Source organism: Podarcis raffonei, chromosome 4, assembly GCF_027172205.1.
Source record: "Podarcis raffonei isolate rPodRaf1 chromosome 4, rPodRaf1.pri, whole genome shotgun sequence".
NCBI lineage: Eukaryota > Metazoa > Chordata > Lepidosauria > Squamata > Lacertidae > Podarcis > Podarcis raffonei.
The window spans coordinates 73802500-73817123 of NC_070605.1; the positions used below are offsets into that span (position 1 = coordinate 73802500).

The following is a 14624-nucleotide window of genomic DNA, read 5'->3' on the forward strand; positions in this document are numbered from 1 at the left end:
TAACTGGTATATGACGATAACTTTCAAAAATGGTACCACTCCTAGCAAAAGCAGGGATGGGGAACCTCTGGCCCTCCAGTTGTTCTTTGAACATCCTTGATCACTGGACCTGCTTGCTGGGACCCATAGGAGACAGAGCCCAACCGCATCCAGCTTCCCCATATCTGAGCTAAGGTGTTAAGAGGAAGAAACTCTGCATGAAAAGACTTCAGGGTAGAATTCAGGGACTATTTGAAAGCAGGATAATCTCTTGACACACTCACCACTAAGATCCCATTGCCTTTTTTATCAATTGTGTATGCAATAGTTGGAGATGATTCAACTGTTATAACCTATGTGGATACCATTTTATAGCTGTTCCAATTGACACATGTTGGCTAAGTCACACAAAACCAATTCTACGCTCGTAGGGGAGTTTTGGATTCAAGTGTCATGGCAAACGACAAACCCCATTTGAAATCAGGGAGGGTTTCTACAGTTCAAAGAAATAAACGACAAAACATTGCGTACTCTTGTGGCATGCCCGAAGTAGCTCCTTGAATCCCAGCTGTTGATTCGTTTTTTCCTGCCCCTTGGTATGCTTTCCTAGAAAAATCAAGGAGGCTATTCTATATCTCCCTCCTATGTGTAGTTTTCTCTGTAAAGAAATAATGATGAGATGATTTAGCTTTGTATGCTGCAGGAGATTGTGATTTAGGGGTGTGATTGTGTTCAACAGGGCTTTCAAGGAACAATTTGCAAATAGATTTCAACATACATATTGTTACACACAGCAAAACACTTGTCCCAGTTAAGGATATCTAATTTATGGCAGATTGACAGACAGACATAGGCACAAAATCCTGACTTTTGGAGCTCAGCATGGTGGGCTTCTCAGATGTTGACGGATTTGTAATTATGGTGGCTAGTTGGACACCATCTGTATTTCTAATTTCAACTCGTTGGGTGTGCTGGGTCTGCTTGTTGAATTCCTCTGAACCACACGATTCATTTTTTGCCCATGCCTCTCCCTTATCTTCTGGTGCAATGCTTTGTCTGTCTGAGCTCTCTCTTCTTCTGCGGCACCATAGACGCAAGCAACCATAGACAAAGATGCCAACAATGATGAGAAGCAAGACCGTGCTGGTTAGCCATATGCCCACGGCCAGGTCTTTCTTTTTGTTGCTTGTGGATGCCGGGTCTTGTTCAGGGGTGTTAAAAATTTTGCACTGGTCACTGGATGGGTTTGCCGACTGGCACGTTACACACAGAATGTAAGTTGTTAATGGGATCAGATTCTCGATGACAAACGAAGAACGGCTAGCTGGCACTCTCTCCTCTTTCTGAAAATGTTTCCTGGTGTATCCTGACAGCATTTTGTCCCAGTTTGGATTGTACATGATGCTGTAAAAGCTGTCGGTGCAGGTCGCCATTTTGGGCCAGATTACTAGGGCTGTGCTTCCTGTTATGTTTTGTACTGTTATCCCCATTGTGATACCGTCTTCTCAATATTTCACTTCCACAAACAGCGATAATCCTTAAGATTCAGGAGACCGAAAAGTTTCAATAAGCAGAGTTGAGAGGAAAATGAGAACTGCACTTCTGGAATTTAAGGGTGGGTTGGGGAATAATTATTTGAAAACATTACTTGTATTCCTGAAAGCATTTTCAGACAGTAAGCTGAATTTAATTTGTAATAAAATGTAGTCAAATGAGACAAGCATGTGTCATTCAGGCATTTACTTACTACACCACTCTTCCTTTAAAAAACAAAACAGAAACTCAGAGAGGCTTACATGAAGCTCCTAGTGGCCTTCCATCCACGCACCAGTCAAGATTTTTTTAAAAAATTAAGCTACAGAACTGGATAAAACCAGGCTTTTTAGATCCTTGCTTCAAATCACTCAATGCTGTTGGAGTCAGAAGACATAATTTGAAGTGCGTTTCCTATTTAGTTGGAAATCAAGTTTCTTACGTGGAATTATTTGAAAGTCATGGAATCTTAGTACAGTGGGACCTCTGATTACAAACGTAATTCGTTCTGGAGGTCCGTTCTTAACCCGAAACCATTCTTAACCTGAGGTACCACTTTAGCTAATGGGGTCTCCTGCTGCTGCTGCGTCACCGGCACACAATTTCTGTTCTCATCCTGAGGTAAAGTTCTTAACCTTAGGTACTACTTCCGGGTTAGTGGAGTCTGTAACCCGAGGTGCTTGTAACCCGCGGTACCACTGTACCTATATTTTAATGATGTTTCATTGGGCATCTAATCAAATTAGCCATTGATGTGCTTCATTTTCTATTCTTGCCTTTCGCTTCCAAGCCAAGACAGTGAAAAACCTATGATGCAAAATGAAGCTTTTGATTGATACAAAATACCATCAAATCCAATTTTGTTAGGGAACAGACCTCATGTTCAAAGAGAAAAGCTTGCTGTCCCACATTACTTATGCCTTTGAAATTTATAGCCACATTGACTTCTTTATTAGTTACCCTCTGTATAAGGTGATAGTGTAGAATTTGCAAAAATACCACTCTGCCATTCACACATCCTTTAAAATTGCTATAACCATTCCAGGTTGACTTGAAAGATGTGAATTGCACTTCAGATATAAAGGATTTATCTTTCAGAGAAAGGGCTAAACCTTGTTTAGCATTCAGAATTTGCTACAGTTGTGAAAACAAACAGTAACTTCTTGCGGGTGGTTTACACTGCCTTTTAATGCTGTATTGTTTTTAACACTCGATTGGAAGCTGCCCAAATTGGCTGAAGAAACTCAGCCAGATGGGCGGGGTATAAATAATAAATTATTATTATTATTATTATTATTATTATTATTATTATTATTATTACTACTACTACTAATACTACTTTCCCTGCACACTTTTCTCCAACTATGCCCATGCATGAGAAAGTATTGTGCAACTTTACTCTGTATTTAAGCATTGCATGTTAGTCATCTTGTAAGTAAATGTGACAAGGTATTGTTCATGACTAAGAATATTCAAGTAATAACTCAAGTATTTCATGCAGAATTACTCACAGTCACAGAAAGGAATCGGTTTTGCATCAACATATTGAACTATACATTTAGGCTAATACACGGGGGCCCCCCCTCTTGAAATTGGTTTAAATATTATTGCCTATAGTTGACATTTAAGACAATCATTTGGGACCTGTTTTTCTTTCCAGTTTGTGTATAAAACTGCTGCATAAAAGACCTCACCAATAAGTTTTGGGTTGCATCACTAATTGCTAAATAGTATTAAAGGATTGTTACATTTGTTGATGTTGTAGAGTTAAGTGGGAAACATGCCTTATTTAGGTTCAGTACTAGACCATAACAAAATCAAATTTTAATTATATTAAAACAACCCCCCCCTTTTAAAGAAAAACACCTAAGTCTCCTGAGAACTGATTTCTCAAAAACTCTCCTTCAGAGTTTGTAAGTTTTAGGTTCTTAGGAGAAATATAATTGTGTTTTTGTTTTGCTCCAAGCTGAGATAAACAAAAGTAGAACATTTTATTTTTTAAAAAAATTAAAATATTTGATTTTCAATAAAGTCAAACCAAACCCTGAGAACTAGAAGCTTATTTTCTCTTATTTTCATGAACTTGACAGTAATGGCAAACCTGCTGAGATGCACCACTATATTGAACAGACATAAATTATTATAGGAGAGGTGCATCACATGTAGAAATGATTCTGTATTTTATTATTTTTACCAGATACAACATTAGTTTAAAGCTGTAAATGTACATTTATTCTTCTGTTTAATATTGCATAGTTGAGCTGCTGTGCCTTTTAATAGGTTAGAGTAAAAGTGTGTGATTTGAGGCTTCTACCTCTTATCTGTGTAGTCTTCAAACAAAACAGTCTCTCACTCCCTCTTTCTCATATTCATATATATATATATTCTACACACAAACTCACTCCATCCCTCTTGCATATTCACATACATATAAGTTAAAGGTTTTCTTTACTGACTTGCTGAGGAAGAGTGCCCTGTGTTATTTTTATCCAGTTTTAAGAGTCCATACTTACCATCAGTGTAAAAATCCTGAGGCTTTCATCAAATACTTGAGGGGAAACCTCCGCTGGGTTCTCAGTATCCTCCTTTGAGCAAATAGCTTTCTTCATGGTCCGTGGTTGCCAGTTTTCCCCCTAGCAGGCTACATGGACCAAGTTCTCATTACGTGACACTTCGACAGGGATGCGAGTAATGAGACCTCCTTCGTCACCTTTCTGCCAACCTTCATACGCAAGGGCATCCTGTCTTAAGTGTTCTGTTGCCTAGGTTTTCTGAGGAGAAAAGCAAGTCTTCACTTTCTCTTGCTTATGCTCCCTGTTTGAAATTGGGCAGCTGGAGTGCTCCAGTTAGGTTCTTCTTTTGTGTTGCCTGGGCTTGCGTTGCTGCTGATGCAAGTGAATAATGCTCTGTTCTTCGGTGACATCACTACTTAAACTCCTGGGCTTGGGGAGGAGGGGGCGTAGCTTTAGGAAGAGCATTTTGACTTCCTTACCTTGACGCAGCTTCTGTCAGATTGCTGCTATTAATTTGTCTTCTGTATCTCTAGATTATATGGGTTCCCCCCTTAAAAGCAGTTTCTCTCAGGTTTGGCTAACATATACACATCAACATTATGCATTAGATCTGTTACGTGTACATAGCATTTCTTGTATAACATAGCATTTCTCGTATAAACAGTTTTAAATCTTTATGTATCATTTCTGAAATATTCAATGCTGACTGCTTGTTGGCAACATTTCTCTCTTTAGTAGTTGTCGTGCCACTGCTTCCTTCTAGAGCTTTTCTGTTGTACTATAGATCGTGTGTGTTTGTATGTTTCTGTAAAAACACACACATATGCACATGTACAAACATATATACAGTATGTAAAAGGGGGAAAATAGAATTTAATCCATGTAGCTGTGCATCCACTTCCAGCTATTTTTTCAGAATCATATTTGCAACTATTTGGGGGGGGGGATTCAAAGCCTTCAATGCAAATTTAAAAATAGGAATCTCATTTAAAAACCAGAGTTGCTGCATTATTTTTTCCATCCTCCAACACCAAGGTTGGAAATGCGGAAAGAAGGGGGGAAATTATGTTTTAGAGCCAACTACATATCCCAAATGTAATTAGAAGACCTAATCTTGTAATTAGATGTAGAAGCAGTGCTTTGTAAGATCCCTTCATAAACTATCTTTCTGTGTGTAGATATATACTGCAGCACTCAGGAATGTGCTATATTCCAGCAAGCATTCATTTGTAGCTTGATATTTCAATAAAATATCATCCGTCAACAGGATTTAATTTTACCCGGAAAAATTTTTGTGCATAGATTTCGATAATATACCATTCAGTAGCAGCTGTAGCTCCCAATTAAGTATGAATTGCTTCTAACGTAATTGTTTTACACAGCACAGGGTTACAGGTGCACTTTGGGAGGATATATATATTTTAGTTTCTTCCATACATATCCCACCAAGCCAGCATACATGTGGTTCCCAAGCAGTGACCTATAGCTCTCTTCTCTTGGGCCTCAATTTCCAGGTTTCTCTGCTTAATGCTATATTTCAAGTAAATTGAAACACCTCCCAAAAAACCCAACATTAAGCCTGGAACAGTTCATAACACTTTTCACTAGACTTTACTAAGATTTCCTTTAGCTACAGGTGTATTTTCTTCCAGTTCATATTAGCAAATTTAAATTGTCCTAGGGTTGCTTAACTGCAGTTTGGTAATTTCAAAACAATGTGATATTTTTTCCGGTTAACAAAGGGGAGGTCAGTGCAAGGTTTTGGCTTTGAGTTTAAGAATATGTTCGAAAATTCTTCTGTCATAATTCTGTTTTTTTATGTCAGTTAAATGCTTTAAAATAACTCCAGCATATTCTGGTTGGTTGGTTGGTTGGTTTCTAAGAATTGTGTGTTACCTTTTTTTATAGCTGAGAGTAGAATGAAAAGTTGAGACTTTTTCTTCAGTTTTGAATGAAAATGTTTGATCAGAAAAATAATGTTGTTTCCCATGGAAGGATCTCTTAACAGGGAGGAAGGTCAGCCAACTACAATTGTGTACTTTTTTCTTCCTCTTTAGGCTTTGAATCTGGCCTACTCCAGTATTTATAGCAATTACAGGAATTTTGTTGGCCCTCCCCATTTCAAAGTCATCTGCAGACTCCTGGGATACCAAGGCATTGCTGTGGTAATGGAAGAGTTACTGAAAGTCGTCAAGAGCCTGGTACGTTGTCCCACATGCTGTTCTTCATTTCAGTATTGATTTTTAAGGGAAGGGGAATTGATTCTTCTTGTTTAGTTCACTGAGCACCCAGCAGACATTTACCTGACTGGGTAAGCGCAAGATAACCATACGTGCTTCTTGAGGTACAAAGGAGAATAGTTTGAGAACAGCAAATAACGGGGAGGGGGGGCCTTGTGTGTGAAGAGACATGCCTGGTGTGTCTGATACTTGAAAGCATCATCACACATTTTAAAATTTTAATGAACCACGTGAGTGCCTTGCAGGAAACAAATTCTTGTTTTTGAGGAGAGAGAAAAAGAAATGGAGCGTGTGTGTGAGAGAGAGACTCTCTAGTACTTAAAATGATTAGGAAATGAACAGACATTAAAATCTTGCTATGTAAAAATCCTTGGCTTGCACAGTTCTGCCTACAACGACAAAGTACAGTGGTACCTCTGTTTGCAAACGGGATCTGTTCCGGAGGCCCGTTCGCAACATGAAAAGCCCGCAACCTGAAGCACAGTATCTGCGCAGGTGCACGGTGTGATTTGGCACTTGTGTGCATGTGCGAAGGGCAATTTGGCGCTTCTGCGCGAGCGGTGAAACCCAGAAGTAACCTTTCCGGTACTTCTAGGTCGCTGCGGGACGCAACCTGAAAAAACGTACAGTGGTGCCTCGCAAGACGAAATTAATTCGTTCCGCGAATTTTTTTGTCTAGCAAATTTTTCATCTTGCGAAGCACGAAATCCCATAGGAATGCATTGAAAATCAATTAATGCGTTCCTATGGTCAAAAAAAGTCCAAACAAAGCCAAATTTGGTACAACGAGTTTATTAAGTGCTCTTTAAAGTCACACATACTGTAAAGAGCATTTCAAAATTCAAACCCAGATTTTTTTTAAAAAAACAGCAGAGTGGCCCAATGGTCACAGAAAATCATAAAAATGCAGGGGGGGAAAACAAGCTTCCAGATTCTTGCAAACCCCTCCCCAGCTGTTCCCCCAGCCACCCAGCACACAGAAATTCAAATCCAGAATTTTTTTTAAAAAACAGCAGAGTGGCCCAATGGTCACAGAAAATCATAAAAATGCAGGGGAAAAAACAAAAGCTTCCAGATTGTTGCAAACCCCTCCCCAACTGTTCCCCCAGCCACCCAGCACACAGAAATTCAAATCCAGAATTTTTTTTAAAAAAACAGCAGAGTGCCCCAATGGTCACAAAAAATCATAAAAATGCAGGAAAAAAAACAAGCTTCCAGATTCTTGCAAACCCCTCCCCAACACCAAGTCCTTGAATTCCAAACACCCCAACCCAAAATCCAAAACCCCCCAAAAAAGTTTTAAAAGCTTAACTTACCAAATGGCTGCAAAAGAAGTTTTGGAAAAGCTTCAAAAATCACCAAAGTCTTTAAAAACCTCAAAAAAGGCTACTATGTACACTGCGTTCTATGAGTTGCTCCTCGAAGTCAAGTCGCAACTGTATTAACGGTGTTGAGAAAAAGGAAACAAACTTGCAAGACGTTTTCGTCTTGCAAAGCAAGCCCATAGAGAAATTCGTCTTGCGATGCAGCTCAAAAAACGGAAAACCCTTTCGTCTAGTGAGTTTTCCGTCTTGCGAGGCATTCGTCTTGCGGGGCACCACTGTATCATGAAGCAAACGTAACATGAGGTATAACTGTATTTTGAATCTGGCCCAGACTTATCTTAAAGGTAAAGGTAAAGGTACCCCTGCCCGTACGGGCCAGTCTTGACAGACTCTAGGGTTGTGCACTCATCTCACTCTAGAGGCCGGGAGCCAGCGCTGTCCGCAGACACTTCCGGGTCACGTGGCCAGCGTGACAAGCTGCATCTGGCAAGCCAGCGCAGCACACGGAACGCCGTTTACCTTCCCGCTAGTAAGCGGTCCCTATTTATCTACTTGCACGTGAGGGTGCTTTCGAACTGCTAGGTTGGCAGGTGCTGGGACCGAGCGACGGGAGCGCACCCCACCGCGAGGATTCGAACCGCCGACCTTTCGATCGGCAAGCCCTAGGCGCTGAGGCTTTTACCTACAGCGCCACCCGCGTCCCTTCTAGACTTATCTTAAATTAGGCTTAAAATGCTGCATATTCATTCATACCCCCATGTGGCAGTTTGCCTTACAAAAAAAAAAAAATCACATTCACCACCCTTGGGACCTTTTTTTCCTAAGCCTATGGGAGAGAGAGAAGGCATGGAGAAGCTTAAATGACTATATGTGGATTGGGGATGGTAGTGTAGGAATGTATGTGACTGGGATGTCCTTCCTTGCCCATTTCTGCCTTCCATCTACCACTGGTATGCAGCCTCAACTACTTTCAGCTTAAGAGAAGTTTCCCCAGCCCTCTCCTAAGTCTTGTGTTAGAGCCAGAACATTTTCAGAACCTCTGTTTCTTTTATAATGAACATCTTTAGGTAGCCGTGCATAAGGGAAGTACAAATCAGCAGATGATAACCAGTGGCATTAAATTAAAAATGCCCTAGTTTGCACATCTCTCAATTGCTGATTACTTTCCTCCCCACCCCCCGCCTTACTTCAAAAAGCAACAGCTAGGAGACTTTTTCTCTCTTTCTCCTTTCAAGCCTTCGTGACCATTGTTCCTGGCAGTTAATTATATAGTGGGCAAAACAGGAGAACCTATCCATTAGTGCATATCAGATTGACTTTAGTTAGTCTTCAGACCTGAAGGCAAAACAAGTGGTTGGCGTACTAGGAAGACCCTTTGCTGCAAAATTAAAGCTCTTGGGTATGAATCACAATTCATAAGACCATAAAAATGTTACGAAAAAGGAGCAATGCAGAAGTGAGCTCCAGGTGGCTGGAATGCCAAACAGGATGTTGATGTTATGGGACTGTACCGTGGGAACAAGGGACAGTCTATTCAGTGCACTGAGCACCGGATGTTAGCTCAGAGTGTCACATGATCTGTACTGGAAGTACATGGGAGGAGTTTTTCTCTCTCTGCTGTTGGTGATGAGAGAGAGCAGTCACGTTTTCTCTGTACTGCTGGAAAGACAGGAATAAAGGCATGTAAATACATTTCTGTCTGTCTCTTTCCCCTCCCTGGGAATGGAGGGGGAGGAGTGGTGTGTTCTTCTCATGTTAGAGGAGGATCGCCGATTGAGACCTTGCCTGCGCCTGCTGGAGAATGCAGCCAGGGAGGTCAACAAGGATTCAAGCCGGGCACCTGGAGGGTGGCCAATTCCTCTGACTTTTGGCTTGAAATTCAACAAAAAATTGGTCTCGGTGAAACCAAGAAACACCCGCACACCATTGTACTGTTTGTCTAGAATGGCTCCAGGCTAATACAAAACTACTGGTTATTTCTGGGTTTTGCCTTTACAGGGGAAGAGTGGGTCTGCTTGTGCATGGGAGCTTCCCCACTCCTTCTCTTCCACTGCAGCCCCATGCACACAGTCCAAGATGCCTCTCCTCGTAGTGAGAGAGTAGACTTGGCAAAGGTTAGGGCAAGGCACCGTGCAAGAAGGAGCTTGAGCAAAACTGCTTTTGCCTGTTTTGGGTTATTCTCCCCACCCACCCACACATACCATAAACACCACGTTCGAGGTCTTTCCTGGTGATCCCCAAACCATAGGAGAGCCTCTAAATGGGCTTTTCAAAAATTGAGTATGTATTTCAGAGTTGGGGAACGTTTTCGGCTCCTTAGGCCAAATTCTTACCAGCATTCACTTTGTGGACCAAATTAAACTGTTGAGTGGGGTTGCCTACCTTTCAATCATATTATGCAGTTACGATATCACATGATTGACAGGTGGACATTGCCACCCACCTTTCAAAATCCCTCATACTGGTTTTCCAAGTGCTCAACAGCTAGGTGGTTGTCAGATGTTTGGGAACATGCTGTAGCTTCAAGGCCCTTCTGCTGCATACAAAGAACTTGAGGACAGCCTCCGCACTCCCCTTTGAGCCTTCTGTAAGCCCTGTACAAAAGCGCTCTTTGAAGGACCTGCCCCCTCCTTCTCCTTTAACTATTGGAGTGAGCAGGCAGGCAGCAGGTGGTACGGGGCCGGGGGTGAGGCAGAGGAGAAAAGGGGCTGCATTTACGATTTGGAGTAGTAATACTCCAGCTTGTGTTTATTGTGTGTCACAGCCTGACTTCTGTTTTTCTTCAGCAATACTAATCACCTGTGTTCTTGCAGCTCCAAGGCACCATTCTGCAATATGTGAAGACGTTAATGGAAGTGATGCCGAAAATCTGTAGGTTACCCAGACATGAGTATGGCTCCCCGGGTAAGTTACCTTTTAGATCATGTCATTCCAGTGTTAAGAGCCAGTTTTGTTCCTTGGCTTTAGAACATTATTTAACAAACAGTTTAGAGAGGCAAACAGTACTGAACAATTTTGTTCTCACATTGTCATGCAGTGCATTTCCATATTTTCTCAAAATACATTCTGTGGGTATAAGAGCAAGACCATCTCTGGGGTGGTGGCAAATAGGGGACACCACCCTGGACCCCTCGCCTCACGCCAGTGGTCCCAGTCAATGCCCAACCAGACTTCCCCGTCTGCCATCCATCTGGCAATGCTTCCCAACTCCTCCCTTCATATAGCATGGAAAGAGGTGGAAGGAACTCACTGACAAAGCTGCCTTTAAACATTAGAAAAATAAAAAGTGTAAGCCACAGGTAGGGGGGTGGGTTCACTGCTGCTAAAGCGCCAGCAAAACAATTGGCAGTATCCAACTAGACAGTTCTGCCAGAGCAAGGTTTTTTGTTGTTGTTACTGTGCAATAGAACCTTCCCACCCTCTATTCTCTTCCACTGCACAGTTAAAAGCCCTTATGTCAATAAAACTATTTAGTTGGATAACACCCAAAGACAACAAAAAGAAAGATGTGGGGAGGAGGGCTCAAAAACACCATCTTTGCCAATGATAGCAGAGGAAGCGGAGAGATTAAGGCTACACGATGTGATTTGCTCCAGGCCCTGTACCCCCATAGGGACATAAATAAATCAACATTTATTTGGAACACTGAGATCTCATCCACGCTGCAATAAATGCGATACTTGCAGGGAAATATTAGGCTCCAGATTTCCGACAAAGCCTTTCCCTGCTCACCCAGCAGTCAGTCTTTTGTGGCCTTCCTGCACCTTTATAACACCTTTCAGCCGCAGCTGCCACTCCCATGTGCTCCCTGCATGCACTATTATTCTGGCCAGCTCCACAAGCCCACCTGTCCCCTTAGAGCAGCGGTTCTAAACCTTTGGGTCTCCAGATGTTGTTGGACTACAACTCCCATCATCCCTGAGCTCTGGCCTTGTTAGCTAGGAGTGATGGGAGTTGTAGTTCAACAACATCTGGGGACCCACAGGTTGAGAAAGGCTGCCTTAGAGCAACGTTAAGCTCTCCCCTCCCTCGCCCCCTTAACACAACCCTTGGCTCTCTTTGTATCTCCTCTGCCCCTTTTCTTCACCTGTCTAGCCCTCTCTCAGGTCTCTCCTTCACAGTCCACTACATACTTTGGGCTGGTTCCCACCCAAGGCTCCCAAGTGTGGAGAGCACCTGCAAACATTCTTGCTTATTTCTTGTCTTCTTGTGTGGATGTGGGAGACAAGGCATTGCAGGTGCCGACAACGTATGTGCTTATCTTTGACTTCTGGAACATTGATGTGTTGTTCAAAGCTTGTTGTATTCAGTAGGTGTTTTAGCTCTTTAATACAAATGGCCCTGGTAAGGGCAGCTGCTCCTGGGATGCCACTTCAGAAGAATTATCACTGATGAGCCATTATTGTTTGACTGCGATTTTGAGATTTATTCTCTTCTCTGAGCCTAACCTCTGCAATTTCAGCATGACTGAATCATTGCCCTTTGTTCCTCGCTTTGAGTATGTTTTCTCCTCCTCCCTCTTACTTCCTAGCTCCTCATATTACTGAGCCTTATTAGAGCTCCTTTTGACTTGGGTTTAACTTCTTGTTAGCTGCTTGACTCCTGTTAGCAAGACTGAACATAAGTCAAAGAGGCTCTGAGTTGTTGAACCCTGTGGTTCTCCTTTCGAGCTGATTTACTGCCTCATTAGCCATTGTTTAAAAGTGTGAGGGGTTCACTCGTCGGCTACCTTACAATCAGGCAATGGAATTTTTATACAAAAGTCACACTTGTTTTAGTAAGTATTATGGGGAGTCAGTTAAATAGAAATAAAACTCTGTACTCCTATCCCACACCCAGCAGAAAGAACATTGATTGTGGCTTATATTCGGGCCAGTACGGTAACTCTCACCTAGCTTCACTTCGCCCTCTAGCAGAATCAGGAGGCATCAAATTTCTAAAATTGTTTATTAGTATTATTAGTATTATTATTATTAGCCTTCTGGGTATCAAAATTGACTCCTTGTTATCATAGTTGTTTTTTATCCAGCTGTCTCCTGTGATGTGTTTTCATACATACCCTAATTTTTCTAAGATGTTAATCCTCGGACAAATACTATTTTAGCCAAACCCATCTACCTGACAGCTCATGCATGCCTTATAGTTCAAAGGAAGGTGAAAGTCACCAGCTAACCCACAACTGAAGCTTAAACCAACTTCAGGTCACGGTTTGGCAGATCATGAATGAGCAGCTATGAGAACCTTGAGATTGTGTGCTCTTCTACCTGTATGGGAAGGAGAAGTAGACATTTCTGGTTTGAAGGATCATCTGAATACAATCTAAGTGTTGAGTACACACCCAATTTTTAGCCATCTCCAGTATCTTGGAGAACAGGCAGCTCCTAAACTCTCATATGGAAAAATAAATGTATTCTTAGGCGTAATTCCTATTATAACTAATGCATGCTTACTGAGTGTACAGAGGGTTATCAAGATTGTTGCCTAACTTTTGGATATTTTTTGTAAATGTTGCACAAGCACATACATTTTAACACACTGATTATGTATGATCCTAAGCCCATGAAATTGGAGGTAAAGATTGCACAAGCTTCAAAAATCGCCAAAAAACCACTTCTTCTTGTTTAGTCGTTTAGTTGTGTCCGACTCTTCATGACCCCATGGACTATAGCACCCCAGGCACTCCTGTCTTCCACTGCCTCCCGCATGGTCAGAGTCATGCTGGTAGCTTTGAGAACACTGTCCAGCCATCTCGTCCTCTGTCGTCCCCTTCTCCTTGTGCCCTCCATCTTTCCCAACATCAGGGTCTTTTCCGGGGAGTCTTCTCTTCTCATGAGGTGGCCAAAGTATTGGGGCCTCAGCTTCAGGATCTGTCCTTCCAGTGAGCACTTACGTAAAAACACACACACACAAAAAAACCACTTACGTAAAGGTATAAAATCTGCTTATTAGACATGATTTGTTTCCTTACCACAGAAGTTTGTACACATGCTTATTTGCACACATCCTACACGTGTACAGAGCTTTTATGTGTCCTCTACCTTCAGAGCTCCTGTGTATGACCTACCCAATATTCCATAAGGATTGGGTGACCTTTGTTGTTGAGTGAAGCCGCTTACAGCCTATAGCAGTGGTTCCCATTTAGCTAAGCACTGTGGAGCCCCCGTTTTTCAAAACGTTTTTCAAAACGTTGATTTCTCTCTGGTAGTTTTTGTCCTTTGAATGGTTCCACCATACCCACCAACATGTACTAGTGCAAAACCAGGACTTGCATCATCCGAGCTGTGCTCCTGCAAAAGTCATGTGACCCATGCATGATAGCACTGTCCTCCAAGACGGGAATATCCCTGACGGGTATGTGCCATGGGCTCCCTGGGTGGGTTACACAGACCCCTCTGGGGTCTGCGGACTACACATTCTGAACCACTGGCCTATGGAGTTGTCAAATACAGTATTTTTGTCCCTGTTGAAAATTGGCCTAATGAGAGTGTTGATCAAAATGTATACTTGGAAGATGCTAATTTTCTGTGAATTTTTACCTTTACTTCCTGGTGCACAAATTCATTGTGGTGTTGATTTATCTCGCTTTCCACAATCTCTGTCTCTCCTCATTTTATGTCTCAGGTATTCTGGAATTCTTCCATCACCAGCTGAAGGATATTGTTGAGTATGCGGAACTGAAAACTGTCTGTTTCCAGAATCTGCGGGAAGTGGGAAACGCTATCCTTTTCTGCCTCCTCATTGAACAGAGCTTGGTAAGCTGGTGATTTGAATCTATATTCACTTTCAAATACTGTCTAATATTTTACTTGTTTTCAGGTGACACAAATTCAGCTCTTAAGTTTCAAGTCAACTTTCCAGTCCTTTAAAAATTTATTTCTTTGGAAATAACTTTTTGAGGCGGAGTCGGGGAAAGAATTCATTATGTGAATTAAGATCCAGAATTACAGAAATGGTAGACTTTTTATTTCCTTCCTTTATTTTTATACTTGTAAAGAAATGTTGTGTTCTTCTGATGCCATCTGGTGTCCAGATTA

General features: G+C 41.9%; 2 protein-coding genes across 4 annotated transcripts in view; one reads left to right on the plus strand and one right to left on the minus strand.

The window, feature by feature from the left end:
- The window catches only part of CYFIP1 (cytoplasmic FMR1 interacting protein 1), a 66395-nt gene that overhangs the window by 45404 nt on the left and 6367 nt on the right, over window positions 1-14624 (plus strand). For both annotated transcript variants that reach the window (XM_053384091.1, XM_053384090.1), the window contains exons 24-26: window positions 6083-6226; window positions 10404-10494; window positions 14212-14342. In XM_053384091.1, coding sequence (XP_053240066.1) covers window positions 6083-6226; window positions 10404-10494; window positions 14212-14342 — 366 coding nt within the window. The remainder of the gene's footprint in view (window positions 1-6082; window positions 6227-10403; window positions 10495-14211; window positions 14343-14624) is intronic.
- FNDC9 (fibronectin type III domain containing 9) lies at window positions 746-4393 on the minus strand. Of its 2 annotated transcripts, none has more exons than XM_053384106.1 (2): window positions 4026-4393; window positions 746-1516 (listed from the first exon to the last, which is right to left on the minus strand). In XM_053384106.1, the coding sequence occupies exon 2, from the start codon at window positions 1467-1469 to the stop codon at window positions 801-803; it is 669 nt and encodes a 222-aa protein (XP_053240081.1). In that variant the 5' UTR covers window positions 1470-1516; window positions 4026-4393; the 3' UTR covers window positions 746-800. The 2 variants fall into 2 exon arrangements, with proteins under 2 accessions (XP_053240081.1, XP_053240080.1); XM_053384105.1 differs by having other exon boundaries at window positions 746-1581.

Coding starts and splice junctions, on each gene's coding strand:
- FNDC9 (XM_053384106.1), bottom strand. CDS start 1,469: ATGGGGATAACAGTACAAAACATAACAGGAAGCACAGCCCTAGTAATC.